The sequence below is a fragment of the Mirounga angustirostris genome, unplaced genomic scaffold (assembly GCF_029215605.1).
Source record: "Mirounga angustirostris isolate CCGP_5_RB_7025 unplaced genomic scaffold, mMirAng1.0.hap1 SCAF_13, whole genome shotgun sequence".
Classification (NCBI taxonomy): domain Eukaryota; kingdom Metazoa; phylum Chordata; class Mammalia; order Carnivora; family Phocidae; genus Mirounga; species Mirounga angustirostris.
The window spans coordinates 72,821,202-72,837,147 of record NW_026991721.1 but is presented as its reverse complement, the minus strand read 5'-3'; the positions used below and the strand labels follow the sequence as shown (position 1 = coordinate 72,837,147).

The 15,946-nt window shown below is 45.1% G+C and overlaps 1 protein-coding gene across 7 annotated transcripts in view; it reads right to left on the bottom strand.

Annotated features, from left to right (window-relative positions):
* Positions 1-15,946, bottom strand: part of AMOTL1 (angiomotin like 1) — a 142,623-nt gene that overhangs the window by 60,266 nt on the left and 66,411 nt on the right. For all 7 annotated transcript variants that reach the window (XM_064577165.1, XM_064577167.1, XM_064577164.1 and 4 more), the window contains one exon: positions 4,105-4,257. In XM_064577165.1, coding sequence (XP_064433235.1) covers positions 4,105-4,257 — 153 coding nt within the window. The remainder of the gene's footprint in view (positions 1-4,104; positions 4,258-15,946) is intronic.

Genomic DNA, 15,946 nt, shown 5'->3' with positions numbered 1-15,946 from the left:
TCTGTCCTTCACGCCCTCCCTTTCCTTCAAACTCCCTGCTGGCTCCTTCCCTTCCTCATATAAACATGCCAAGTCTTTCCCATCTTAAAAAAAAAAAAAAAATGGAAGCAAAAAAACCAAGATCAAACAAAAAGGAATTGCCTTTTCTTGGCCCTACCCGTGTACCTCTAACTGCCACTGTGTATCTGTCCTCCCCTTCTCTTCTGATTGTCCCTCAGTAAGCAGTCTATACTCCCTGTCTCCACTTCCCAAACGCCCCATTCACCGCTCTCCCTAAGCTCTGATTAGCAAACAAGCCCAATGAGAATATTCCATCTCCCGTATTACACACCTCACCTCTCTGAAGCATTTGGCATGGTGATCATCTACTTCCTGAAATGCATCCAGGTCTCCCACCCCAACCCCTGCCCTGGTTCCGGCTCCTGCCTCTCTGTGCACATCTCTGGCTCCCTTTTCTCCACCTGCCCCTTAAATTCTGGTGTTTCCCACAGCTCTGAAAGCTCTCCCACCCTCACTCAACAGAATCTCCTGGGGCATCACATTGGCCACCTGTCTTCAACTACTGACTCATGACCCACATCTACCACCACCAGCAGATGGCCCATTGGCTCTCCACACTCAACATGTCTTCCTCATCCCCAACTTACCCACCCACCAAACCCCATATCCCTGCCTCATCTACGCCTTGCCAAGCCAGAAACCTGGGAGTTTTCCAAAGTTCTTTCTGTTCCCTTACCCCCAACATCTAGTATCAGCCTGCCAACTTTACCTCCTAAACACCTCTCCTAACCCTCTTCATTCCCTCCCAATCTCCAAGTTTATTATTGATAACCACAATATAACTGCAAGAACCATTTTAAGAGTGCATATGATGTATCAGGTATTGTGCTAAATTCTCTCCATATGTTATTTCGTTTATCCCGCATATAATCGTATGAGGCACATGCAATCATGAGACAGATATTAATTTCCCCTATCTCACGGATGAGGAGAGAGGTTCAGAGAAGGCAAATGACAGAGGTTACAGAGATAGGAAGAGCCAGAGTCAGGATCTGACTCATTCTACAAAAAAAAATCTGTGTTTATTCCACAACACTGCAAAGCCCTTGGTGTCTTCTACCCAGACAATTCCAGCAGCCTCCTTATCTATTTTTCTGACACTAGTCTTGTTCCCAACTCCAAACCCACCCCGTAGACCTCAACCTATCTTCCACTTTACCCTGAAAGATTGTTCACATAGGAAAACCTAACTATATCACTCCTCTGCACAAAATTCCTCAATAGTTAATTACAAGATGAAACTGACATTCTACCCTAGGATGCAGCAGGTACTGCATTACCTGATCCAGCAACATTTCAGGCCACCACCACCATCTCCCCTTCCCGGCCACCCCTCGGTGTGTAAGTCCAGGAGCACCTAAGACCACATAGCTCCCACACAGGCCAGTTCTCTTCCGTCTCTAGGGCCTTTGCTCACGTTCTCTCATCTCTGCTAAGAGAGATGCATCTCACCACATCTTCTTGGGAGATTCCTAGACATGCATCAAGTGAGAACTCCACAGCTACTCCTGAGTACAACCTGTCCCACTGCAGCCCAGCAGGCTTGAGCCCTCCTCCTGAGCCCCCGCTCCATTTGTACGGATCACCATTAGGGCTATTACCACAGTAGATAGCAGCGATTTATTTACACAAGACTCTTAACTTCTTAAAAGGCAAGGATCACGCCAACTCACCTGGGTCTCTCTAGTGCACAGCTCAGTGTCTGCATGTAATGGGGGATCAAACATTTAACCAAAGAATTCCTACATGAGTGCCATGAAATATAAAATTTATTCATTCCACAACAATATTAGTAAACAGTGTGTTGAGGAAATTATAGAGCATTAGGATAGTAAAAATTCTAGCACTTACTATGGGTGTGACCTCGAGCAAATCACTTACTCTCTCTGAGCTCCATCTCCTCAGGGGTAGAGTGAGGGAACGAAAATAGATCATAGCCCAGCAGCCTCACTTCTACAATTCCAGGCAACGATGACTCTGTGTTTCTATATATACATAGAATACCTCGTCTCCCCGCAAACCAGCGTTCTTTCCCAAGGTTGCCTTTTTGTTTGTCTGTGTTTTCTATAATTGGCATCCTAATCATGTGAGCCATCCAGATAGAAATTTCAGACATACTTTTGGCCCTTTGTCTCTTTTTCTCCCCATTTTTGATCAACTGCCAAGCTAGTTTTTCTCAGTCCAGTGAAATGAGAAAAAACAAAGGTGGTAGAATATGCTTACAAGATATATATGTATATTGCCCACATACACGTGTATATACACAGACACTTGTCATTAGGTTTATGCCTATCTTTTTTTTGGCAATGGCTGTGAAGGGTCACATCCCTCTTACTCTTTTTGGTATTAAAATATGAGAAAAGGTGACACTAGATGACATTTTTAGTGTCTTTGCGATAGCAAAAGACTGCAACCCTAACTTCCAGGCCCTCAGCCGCTTCCCAGGTTCTGGCTCTCCCTACCACTTGCCCAGAGGTCCCGAATAGCCTCCTAACATCTCTTGCCTCTGGCCTCTTCTTTCAATCCACACTGCATCTATGATCTGTCCTCTTCTACTAGAATTCAAGAACCAGATGGCAGAGTTTTATCTGCTGTCTTCACTTGCTATCTCCAGTGCCTAAAACACAACCCTGATACCTAGAAGGCATTCAGAAAGTAATTGTCCAGCAAATTCAAGAACTTTACAGATTGGGTCCTGAAGCTCAACTCTGATCATACCACTCTGCCTCTTCCTCCCCCCCAGCCCCACCCCCCAAATCACACCTCCAAGACCTGAGGCAAGTTATTTGGCTTCTCTGAACCTCTCTCCTCTGTAAAATTGGCAGACTTCATATCTGCTCCGTAAGACTGCATGTGTAGTAAATTCGAACTTATTCCCTACTTTCCGAGAATGTATACTGTAACTAAGATATAAACCCAAAACTCAACAATAAAAAATTTCAAACACGAAAAACAGGTTATTGGAAGTCCACGTAAGATGAATTGCCAAAGAACTGTAATAAGCGATGAAGAACCCAAGGAAAGAGAGATCAGTGTGGGCTGAAGTGGGCCACACCCTCACTGTGCAAATCTTCCCCGCCAACCGGTTACATCCGGGCATTCAGACAGGTGCTGGGGGTAGAAGGTAAAGAGAACACAGTCCCTACCCTCAGAATAACTGCTCTGAAAGGCTTGTGGCACAAGCAAATTCAAATTATTGTGAACAACTTAAGTAAAAATTCAAATAAAAAGACAAATATATTTCCAAAAGGTAATCATTTTGGGGGGAAGGAATGGGGTCTCATCAAGCATGAAAACTACTGAATTCCCTTTTCATAAGCATGTTTGCCAAGAACCAGGAGATCCTTCTGGTTCTTTTTTTTTTTTTTTTAAGATTTTATTTATTTATTTGACAGAGAGCAGGAGAGAAAGTGAGAGAAAGCACAAGCAGGGGGAGCAAGCAGAGGGAGAGGGAGAAGCAGACTCCCCATTGAGCAGGGAGCCCGATGCGGGGCTCGATCCCAGGACCCCGGGATCATGACCTGAGCCAAAGGCAGATGCCCAACCGACTGAGCCACCCAGGCACCCCTCCTTCAGTGGTTTTAAAGATTCCCTTCCATTTTTACCAATCTCAAAAGCCCGCAAAAATAGGCAAGAAGTTTTCACAAAGGAGGCAGCTCCCTGCCTACTATAGTTCTGAATTTCTTCCGCACTTCTCAATTATTTGCAAAAAGAGATAAAAGTGAAAGCAGAGAAGGAGAAAAAGTTCCGGGAAAGAGTACAAAAAAGTATTTAGGACTTAGAGAAAAATTAGGAATAAATGGTACACTCTCAAGTTCCTACATAAGAACTCTGTCTGTTGAGAGAGTCACATATTATTGTAAAATAGTCTATTGACACCATAGCCCAAACATTAAAAATAAGGCACCTACCAAGAAAGAGACAATCAACAATACAACTGGCTGATTTTTACAAGGCTAGAGAAAAAAGTACGCAAAAAGGCTAAAAATCAGAAACATATGATCCTCTTGTTTTTCCAACCCACATGCCAGTAAAAGCACTTACCAACTTTTTCCCTGATGCCACCACCGTTTGCCTCCACCGTCAAAGCAGATGGTTCACGCCTCCCAGAATAGAGCTGGAAGTCTGGGAAAAAGTAGCTGGGGTCTTCTAGAATCGGGGCAGGACTACCAGGGCTGTAACCAATAGGAGGGGGACCTGGGGAAGAAGCAAAGTGCCTATTAGTGTCCACGAAGTCCTTCCCTCGCTCCTTCTTGTGTGACTCATGAGAGCCCACGAGGCATTCTCCCACATTCAACTCAGAGCTGTCTTTTTGATTCATAAAATTCCGAAGTTACCATTCATAATTATCACAAGTCCAGCCACCCACCAAAATGGCCCATGAGGTCAAAATAACAACCTTTAAGACACACTGAGTGAAGTCATGATGCTTTCACACCAACCAGTTCCCCGGGTGCCCCGCAGCAGAAATCAAGCCCCCTGCGGAACTGGACAAGTCCCCGAGTTCGGGATGGTCAAGGTGGGGGACGGAAAGGACAGGGGTGGGGAGGCCAGGAAAGGATACTAAAACGGGAAGAGCAGCTGGGTCACCGAAGACATAAAAGACACAGAGAGGGGTTGGCCGTGTTGCCATACCACGCGGGAGCAGAGGCCCGTCCGGGCCCTGGACAGAGCGCACAGCCCCACTCAAGGATGCTGGAGCCCCGTGCAGCAGTGGGAGCCGGGGACATGGGCTCTGGCTCTCTGCCGAGCACTGGCCTTTTGGCCCCGGTTTATCTGGTTCACACACAAACCAGAGTGTGCTTCCTGTTCCAATCAAACGTGACACAGTAGTCAGCCCTACAGGCACTGAACATGAGCTACCACTACAATAACACTGACATGCACATACAACATCGTGGGAACGCTCGGCAGCGCGGGCCCGGGCCCTCTGCCCTCTCTGCACGGACTTCTCTGCTTGGGCACCACATGGAAGGCTCTTTTGGGGCCAAAGCAGCTTCGTTTACTCCAGGGGAAGAATCATGCTTTTTTTTTTTTTTAAGTAAAATCCTTGACCAAATGATAATTCCATTAGAACAAAAATGTTTCTCAGCTCTAAAATTTTATTTATTTATCTGAGAGAGAGGGCACGAGTGGGGGGCGGGGGAGCAGCAGAGGGAGAGGGAGAAACAGACTTCCCGCTGAGCAGGGAGCCCAACCACGACACGGGGCTTGATCTCAGGACCCTGGGATCATGACCCAAGCCGAAGGCAGACACTTAACCGACTGAGCCACCCAGGTGCCCCAAATATTTCTCAGCTCTAACTTCAAATTAATTTGAAAGTAATATGAAATTTCTTGCTAGGTTTTTTTATCTGCTCCTTTCCCACAAGGCCAAAGCTAGCAGTACCTAATTATTCTGAGGCCATAGATGGGGGTTTACTCATCAGCCTCCTCAGTTTCTTTACTTCAAAACACGAAGCAATATTTGCATGTTTGCTCACATCTATCATTGGCACGTGTGGACTAGAGAGAAAAAATATAATATTTATCTTATAAAGTTAAACTAAATAATGTAGTAGTGACTCTTATCTTAAAGATGAATATAAACCAAATCTGAATGACATATTATACGGAGATCAGTCTAAAATTGCAGTTCCAATGCCTATGACGTTATCTGTCAGGGTGCTCTTTTTGGCCCACCTGCCAGGAGTGTCTTGGAAGAAACTCACTCCTTTCTGGGCCTCACCTTCTACATCTATAAATCTAAAAGTCTCAGGCTAAAATTAGGAATCACGGATGGCCTGGATCCTAAGGCAAATCCTGACCTGGCTTCTACTTCAGCAGGTGGAAATGTTGGTGGGAAATTAGAGAAGTGCAAGGTGCAACGTTGGCAGCACATTACGGTCACCAGGGAACTTTTAAAATCCTAATACCCGGGGCGCCTGGGTGGCTCCGTCAGTTAAGCGTCTGCCTTCAGCTCAGGTCATGATCCCAAGGTCCTGGGAGCGAGCCCCGTGTCAGGGCTCCCTGCTCAGCGGGGAGCCTGCTTCTCCCTCTCCCTCTGCCCTCCCCCCTGCTGGTGCTCTCTCAAGCTCTCTCTGTGTCAAATAAACAAATAAAATCTTTAAAAAATAAATAAATAAAAAACAAAATCCTAATACCCAAGCTTCTTCCAGACCACTTCAGTTGGAATCTCCGGGGACAGGGCCCAGGCATTTGTATTTTAAAGAGCCCCTCAAATGATTCCAGCGTGCAGCCGAAGCTGGAAAGCCCTAAGCTGGAGGGAGAACAGTGCACCCAGGCAAAAATCCCCAAACATAAAAACACCTTTCTGTACCCTCAGCCCTACCCCCACCAAATCAGCGTGAGAGAGGACTTGAGGACCCATACATTTCAATAAAAGAGAGAGTGGTGTTTTCTCATAGTGGATCTGGCTCAGGAATGGCATGTGCAAGCATATGACAACTTTGGGTGACGCCATCTAGTCACGTGACTCAAAATTTTAAGTGAGAACGGAGAGCAATCTGCTAATGAAACGGAGGCCTAATTAAGGGTATATATGTACATGTGTATATGCATATAAACGAATGTGTAGGGTGTGTGTGTATGTATAGATACATGCTTTCAATATAGAACCTATTAAGAACCTCTGCACTAGCCATTCTCATCACTACAATGAGACAGTTAGGGACCATGGTAACAAGCCTCAAGTGAAAAACATTATGTACCTGAGGCGCTTTCTGTTGGGTGTAGAGTTAAAGCGCTTCTCCTGGAGAGCAGAACCAAGATGCAGCCTCACCTACAAGCTGGACTTAAAACAGAGGACCCTGGCTCCAAAAAGCACCAATGAGCTGCCTGAATTGCCGGCCAACATCAACCAATCAGGACGAGGCCTTTCCAACCAATCAAGATGAAACCTTCTTCCCCCCGCCCCTTCATTAGCATATTAAACCAGCGTGGGAACCTGAGGGGGATTTTTATAGTAGCCGGGCCTCCCTTCCGCTCTGGCGGGCCAGTCTAACTCCTCTCTGTTAGTGCTGAGTCTCCCTTAGGCTCCAGCTGTAGCCCCGGTAAAGCCTTGCCTGTGTCTTTGATTTTGGGGTCCAGCCTCGTTTCTATCCTTGCCCAGCCCAAGAACCAGTAACAACAACCCTGGTGGAAATTGATTTTCCACACCTTATCCAATGGCCCGGCAAACGAGAGCAGGTTCAAGGGCTCCAGGCCACAGAACATACGGAGAGCAATCCTTGAAAGCGCCGCTCTGTTCCCCCGTCAGCAGAGAGGGCACCAGAGATACGCCGCCTTTCACCATTTTGTCTACAGGCCTCGATATTATGAAAGCGAGAAAGCACATCTCACACATCCGCAGACGGAGCGACAGGATGTCCAACCACATATCAACAATCGTTTAAGACTTTTTTTGTACACTCGGGTGTCCCACGCATTCCCGGAGTCATGTTCCCACTGCTGCCCCACTCCTTGGAGCTGAAGAAAGAGCCCAGCAGATGACCAGACGGACCTTGCAGAAAGGCAGGCCTGGTATCATCGCTCCACTAAGCCAAGTGAACCAAGTGAACTCTCCCAGCCTGACACGCCCTACAGGAATCATGCTATTTGGAGCTTCCTCACAGGCCAGGCAAGGTAAAATGACAAGAATCTGTGTCACGGGTCTGCTGCAGCAGATTCCTGGGCTATATGGCAAAAAAGAAAGAGAGGCCTTGCCCTTAATCCCACAGATACATAATCCTTCCCTTCCTACTCTAGTTCACGATCTTCACTAGGAACTCCTATAGCACAGATTGAGTCTCTTACCTTATGCGAATGCAGGGTACACGATCTACCCCACGGTCAACGCTATCTGACATGAGAAACTGGAAGTAAACACGTGACTTATGACAACACATGAGGGGGAATGCTGTGGGCTTTGTTAGCGTTCTCCATACCCAGGAGCGAAGCTGGGAGAACCCAGGGGACACTCCCAGATACCACTCCCACCCAGTAAGCCCCTGCCAGGCCTGGCTCCCACCCAGGGGCTCAGGCACAGTAGTGGTTTTATTTTATTTTATTTTATTTTAAAGATTTTATTTATTTATTTGACAGAGAGAGCGACAGAGCACAAGCAGGGGGAGCAGGAGAAGGAGAGGGAGAAGCAGGCTCCCCGCCAAGCAGGGAGCCCGATGCGGGACTCAATCCCAGGACCCTGGGATCATGACCTGAGCCGAAGGCAGACGCTTAACCATCTGAGCCACCCAGGCGCCCCACAGTAGTGGTTTTAGGGCAGTGCACAGCCAATCAAGGATTCTGCAGGCTCAACGGTGTGGTCTGTGTCCATGTAGTTGCCCCAGGGGCTTCATAAAGACTATTTCCACATAAGGTCCTCCTGACTTACTAACTTGCAGTCACCTGCTTCTTTCAAACCAATCCTTGTCCCAGAATGACAGCTGACACAGCTTTAGTCTACAGGGGAAAGTGGCAAAGGCAATGGAAAACAAGCCAAGGCCAGCATAAAGGAGTCAGCTCTGTACAGGGTCTCCCTCTGGGAAGGGGTGCGTGCAGTTCCCAAGGCTCCTGAGGGAAAGCCAGGGATCTGTTCATGCTGCGCTCCACAAAAGGAGAAGTTCTGGGATTCTGGTTGGGGGGGTCAACATTTCTGCCTCATCTTGACTCTGATCCATCTCACCAAGAATGGTCCCCTTCTTCTTTACCAAATCGGCATGTCTGTGTCAACAAGAAGAATTGTTTGCTGCTCTCTATGAGCGTGACTGCTTCTGGCTTAGTTCTAAAGCCCTGAAAGCTCCCTTCCCATTATGGTTATATGCTGTTACTTTCTTTGTAACTGTCCCGAGGCTTTTAGGTAATGTGACCCTGAACAAGACTTTTTTTTTTCCCCTTACTCAAAATAGCAATAACAAAGGGTCTCACTGTTGAAGGGAAAATGAATGAAGGTAAAATGAAGTGAGTTTCCTGGGACAGGCAAGAGGCAGAAGAACCCTGGTGGCCTCATCTGCTTCACCTCTACCATAACTAGTTACTTCCCTAAGATCAGATCCCAAATCTGTAAAGAGGCTAATAGAACAGGCTCACAAGTGCCCTTTACGTTTAGACACCGGAGGACATTCCAACTGCCACCCGAGTGTCACCCAACACTCACAGAGCTGGAAAATCTCCCATCCTTAAATCCCACTTCTAAGCATGCCACTTGTTTGCACATAACTGTTTTAGCTATAGCTTCAAGTCCAAATTCTGTTTGGTTTTCAAGGCTGCCTGCTACCAGGCCCCTCCTCTGCTGTCAACAGCCTTGGTGGTCCACTTGGCCTCCGTGCGTCCCGTAAACATGTCACCCCATTTTCCAAGTTCCAGCTGGGAATGCCATCCCCTGGCTTCACATTCCTCTCCCCAAGTCCTTCACAGTTCACCCCAACAAAACTCACTCGACCTTCTGTCGAACACCCCCCCACACACAAAATGGCCTTCCTTCCCTCAACTATGGCAGCGATTATGATGTGAAGCGCACAACTTAGCATTTAAACATCAACTACCTAGTATTTTAGAGCAGTCATTTAATATAGGCTGGTGCTACTGTCCTGGGGAAGCTGGAAGGCAGGTGCCATACCCGTACTTGCTACTTTCTGCAAGGAGGATGTAAAGGATATGCTCTCCTATTTACTTGCTGACTGATGCAAAACATGCCATCATCCTCAGGGATGGTCTCACTACCAGGTAAGAGTTTAAAGAAAAGGTCAAAGATCCCTCCAAAGCCAGTCTCTTCCCTAAGACAAGGGAGCATTGGCACACCACCACCCCCTGGCCTGACCGTGGTGCTTTGAGAAGCAGGCCAGAGGCCCATTCCTCAAACCCTCCAGGAACTGCAAAACAACTCCCAGGTGTTACTCCGCCAAGGCCCAAAACTTTCTGCCAGCCACAGATAATCCAAAACCTCTTAATGCATTTAAAAACAATTTCACCATCTAGATTAGAATAACCTCCTATAACTGTAACAGAGATTTTAAACACAGCAACAAACAATTCTGTGGGCTTCTACCTTCCCTTTCAAAGAGCTAAGGAATTTGCTGAGTGTGCCCCTGGCCTCAAAGTTAAATGTAAGCAACCACGCCTGATTCGGGCAGATCTGGAGGCTTTTCCGGAGGAGTGGAATACTCTGCTCAGGGAGACAGATGCCCTAGAAACAAGAAGCGGCCTCCAGAACCCATGACTAGGGCCTGAAAAATAAAGGCAAGTCTGTTCACAGGCCCTCATGCGAGACCAAGCTAGCTCATCTGAGTTAGCCAACTTGCACTCCAGGAGCCTGAGATCTAAGTGAAGCATAGACAGGTGACAGCGCCCTGCTCCAGAACACTTGCATGAAACACACATGGTTTTAACCAGGAAACAGAATCTCTATGCACTGGAAGAGCTCTTTGCCCAAGGAACCATTAGCTGAAACCCAGGAGGGGATGGAGAGGGGTGGGAGGGAGGAAGGTTTCCAAGATTTCCAACCCCTGTATAATACCGTCTTTCTCGGCACCAAATGTGGATCCTAATCCCTGGACCCATCTGTCTGTTGTACAATACAAGGAAAAGCATAAATACGCCAATAGTTATTTAATTTAGACTTTCTCAAAGTGGAATTTGTGATTAATAACTTTAAAGCCGTGCGAAGTTTAACTTTGTAATGCTTATTGTGAAATATCTGAGAAGTTGTCAGTGTGAGCCAAAATGCAGAATGTATGCTTAACCTTTAAAGTAAAAATTGAGTTCAACAGGGCACCGTGCTAGGAGCTATAAACACCAAGAAATGAGTAAGAACATCCTTGGTCTCAGGATATTATGACCTAGCTCTGGAGACCAACATGCACAAAACTAGCCAAATTTCACTGCAGATTAAGCACTCTATTAAAGGGACACAAAGTGTTGGAGGCCCAGAAGTAATTCATCACTATCTGTTGACTAGGGAGGTGAGACTGAGCTGAAATGACAGGGAGAAAAAGACAGGTGAGCAGAATGGGGAAAAATGAGGAAGATATTAATCCGCCTGCCGCCTTGGGGTGAGGAGAGGGTGCTAAGGAGGAGCGATCAACACAGCGTGGTTCAAGGAGAAGCACAGGGACTGAATCACAAAAGCCTTTCATCTCTTTAAGGAATGGAGAGTTCAGTATCACTCGGGTATGGGTAGGGAGGAGGATGACTCAGAATCCGGTATTTAAGGGACATTTTAAAAGCTTTTTAAATTTTAGTACATTATTTTCATAACACTACAGAAATGCAAAATAATTTTGAGATTAGGTGATTCAACTGCCAACTGCTACCTACCTTATTCCTGAGAGTCAATCACCTCTAATTAAATACTTCTAGTGTTCAGAAACCCTGAACTCACTGTGTAAACCCTGGGGGTAGGTTCTCTCTTCCATTACAGAAGCCAGAAGGTCCCCTCTCTGTTCTAGCAGCTAGGACAACCTGGGCTCAGTTAACTGGATATTCCATCCAAAGACTTTGAATCTTGACGAAATGACACAAAGACAAAGGGTGTTGATAAAATACCTGCGGTAAACTTACCACAGGAGTCCAGGGGCAGCAGGGGTGGCTATGGTGGCCCATCCTCATAAGACAAATGGCATATCCCTGGCTGGGTTCCCGGTGAATTTTCACCTCGGTTCCTGCCCATTTTCTGGGCCTTCCTGTCAACTTGTGAGCTGCCTAATATACTTCCAATAAATTCCTCTTTTGCTTACATTAGCCAAAATCACTTTGTGCTTACAATCAAGAACTTCTGAGAGAGACTTACATTTAAAAAAATGAATTGTTCTGACCCCGCTCATAATAACTGAGCATTGTTTGTATCCTACGTCCTACATGATTTAGCACGATCTGCCTTGATTTATAGTAACTCGCCTCTATTGCCCCAAATACCCTTTGCACAAACCCTAAAGAAATTTGAGTTCCCCCCAAAAATCCTTCATCTGGAGGGCCTTACTTTCCGAGTAAGTCAGAAAACTCTTACTTGGGCACATACTAAATGCCCAGATATATATGCTGACTATCCAGAAGTCTTCCGGAGCTCTACTCTAGGGCCACTTCCTCTGGGAAATCATCTACCCCATCCCCCCAAATGTTTATAGGCTGTTCATCTGTGCTCCCATCACGTTCCATGCATATTTATGCCACTATTAAACTACCTGCATATTTGGCTTATATTTTTCTCCCCCTTGTTAACTCATAAGCTGATTAAAAGCAGGGATGATGTCTTATTCGCCTTTTTATCTCCAGTTTCTAGCAAAAACAAAATCATAGTAAATGCTCAATACGCCATCTATTGAATCAATGAATCACCTGCGTATGTTTACAGTACCTGGTAGTTTCTAGCACATAGGGAGCACTCGATAAATATATATTAATGGAATTAGGGTACATTTTAAAATAACCAGTTATAAACATATTCTTAATTCTATAGACTTTAGCTCAAAGATGATTTTGTCTTTTTCAAACTAATCAGGAGACCAAAGCTTAGTAAAAGCTACTGGGGAACAAAAAATGAGAGAAAGCCATCTAGTGCTACAACAGGTTAATTACAAGTATACATGGATACAAGTATCCAGTTCCTGCAGGGGCTCTGTACAGGATTTTGGAAGTAACAGCACCAAGGGGGTTCTGCAGCTGGAACACAAACCCGCACTCAGAGGAAGGTGCTCCTTCATCCCACTCACCCTTGCAGGTTAGCCCTGTGTCCTGGGACGGTGCCCCAAATGCAGCCTTTGGCTTGTGTTTCTTCCACAGGTCTGGGAGCACGAACAGAATCAGGAGGCCCCTGAGGGTGCCCGGTCCCTCCCCATAAGAAAAAGGAATCAGCCCAGTCCTACCTATCCCACAGAGTCACCACAGGTACATGAGAGCAGCCCATAATAAAAAGATTGTAACTACAAAGAAAAAATCATTTTTAAATTTTGGACTTTAACAGAAAATCCAAAGGCTATTTAAATACCTTGACTCAAACTGTACATAATATCATAATGCGTATTTCATGTTGATATATTTGGTGTTTAATCTATCTAAAACTACAAGTACCTGGAGTCCAGAAATTCTTTTCTTCAGATAAGTTAAAAAAAAACAACACTTTATTAAGGTATGATTGACACTTAAAAAGATGTACATATCTAACGTATACAACTTGACAAGTTTGGGGATAAGTATACATCCACAAAGCCATCACCATCATCAAGGCCACAGACATATCCATCACCTAAGTCCCCTCCTACCCCCTTTATTAATTTGTGTGTGTGTTAAGAACATTTCACGTATGATCTCCTAGCAAGTGTTAAGTATAAAATACAGTATTGTGAGCTATAAGCACTGCGCTGTACAGGAGATCTCTAGAACTATGTACTCTGATTAGTTTTAATAAATAAGCCCTGTATTTAATTAAATAACTGAAATTTAAATAATCTCTCATCAATCTCAGGACGATAATAAAGGTATTCTTGTGGGTGGTCCTGGCACACATTATGTTTCCACTGAGGAAAAAAAATCACTAGCATGTGAGCACCATTGCTTCCGTGTGTTTCTACCACTAAGGAGAGGAGCAGCTCAGACACCTCTGGCCTGCCCCCAGGTTTATCCAGCTCTCGGGGTCCTATTCGAGAAGCCACTGAAGCTGTGGGACACGATGTGTCCATTGGGCAGCATCTCTCCTGGTGACTGGGACTTCTTACACTCACTCCCCTCAAAAGTCAATATTGGTTCATAAATGGACTTCATAATTTAAAGCAACCAATGTTCCCCAAGAAACAAAACATCCCTCCAGTATTAAGAGTATAATCAACAGTAGCAGGAGCTCCCACTTATTGAGGGCCTAGTGAGTATAGGGGTGATACAAAAATCATCATGTTTAATTATCACTGCCCTATTCCCATTTTGTAGCTAGGGAGACCAGGCTCATGGTGGCTAAGTAATGCCCAGGGTCACAGAGCTAGCTAGCAGCACGGACAAAATCAGAGCTCTTTTTGCAAGGAATGCCATTCTGCCTCCCCAAATCCCTGAACAAGGCACGCTTAATTCTGAGTCCTTTACTCCTGACTAATTTCTTACATTAAAATGAGCAGAGTTTTTGTGGAAAGAGCCAAGATGTCCATCGACAGATGAATGGATAAAGAAGATGTGGTATATATATACAATGGAATATTATGCAGCCATCAAAAGGAATGAGATCTTGCCATCTGTAACAACGTGGATGGAACTGGAGGGTATTATGTTGAGGGAAATAAGTCAAACAGAGAAATACATGTATCATATGACCTCACTGATATGTCCTCATATTCTTAATCCCAGGATTAAGAATTCTTAATCGCAGGAAACAACCTGAGGGTTGCTGGAGTGGGCGGTGGGGTGGTAGGGATGGGGTGACTGGGTGATAGACACTGGGGAGGGTATGTGCTCTGGTAAGTGCTGTGAATTGTGCAAGACTGTTGAATCTCAGATCTGTACCTCTGAAACAAATAATGCAATATATGTTAAGAAAAAAAAAAAGAAGAAGAAGGTAGCAGGAGGGGAAGAATGAAGCGGGGGAAATCGGAGGGGTAGACGAACCATGAGAGACAATGGACTCTGAAAAACAAACTGAGGGTTCTAGAGGGGAGGGGGGTGGGAGGATGGGTTAGCCTGGTGGTGGGTATTGAGGAGGGCACATTCTGCATGGAGCACTGGGTGTTATGCACAAACAATGAATCATGGAACACTACATCTAAAACTAATGATGTAATGTATGAGGATTAACATAAGAATTAAAAAAAATTAAAAAATAAAAATAAAATGAGCAGAGTTTTAATGATATGCTCTTGCTTGTGGATAATGGGGAAAGGTACTGGGAAAGTTGCTTTCCCTGAATATATGAGGCAGAGAAGGAACCAGAGCTATTTTATTTGTGCTATTTTTCATAAAAGCTTAGAATAGTAATAGCAACCTCCCTGCCAATCACCAGAACACCGAGGCAATTCATGAAGCCACCGTCCTCAGTCCTTCCACTTGGCCTCATACTATTTTCACCATGGTGTCTCCACTTTAACGATGAATCCCAAACCTGTGCTGTGTCCACATCAGCCGTGGTACATGTTAAGAATGTCACTTCCAAGCCCCCATGTCACACCTGTAAATCAAGATCTCCACAAGTGCAGACCAGAAATGAATTCTTCGCAGAGTCAGGTTTAGGAAGCTGATACTTCTCGGCCATACATGTGCTGATATAAGACATGCACTCTGGAAAAGCGGTGATAAACTGAAATTTCGTAATCGATCACATGTGAAGCCAAAACATGATGGATCTGATGAACCCAAATGAGTAAGTAAAGGCAGCGACTCTTTCTAAAACAAGCCAACCAATCAACCTGCACTGACTCCTTTGGTAAAGAATTCTGTGTGTAAATTTGTGACTTTTTAATAAGTTCAGATTTGAAGTCAACAATTTTAGTGCCCCTGTATTTCATAACTGCTAACCTGAAAGACTGGGTATGACTATGTCAGTTACATCTAAACTGCTGTTATAAAAGATACAATAAAGTGACTGTGACCAAAAATATAAGGCCTGTGAAAATGCCTACCATATTATATGACAAATGCTTGCTAAATCTGAAACTCAAAAATCACACAGCCAACTACCCCATGGAGTCATGTGATGTAAGCAGCTGCCTAATTTTATATGGAAGGAAGGCACAGAACATAACATTATGGAGCAGGCCACGATACACACATTATCTCAGGTAATTATCACATCTCTGAGAATCAGGTCTCGTTATCTCCTCTTGACCTAAACAAAAACATAAATGACATGCTCTGGGTCACAGAGCTCACAGCCCCAGGGCTGAGATGCAAATTGAAACCGTGACTGTTCCAAAGCATTCCACAGAACTTAATGGTATTT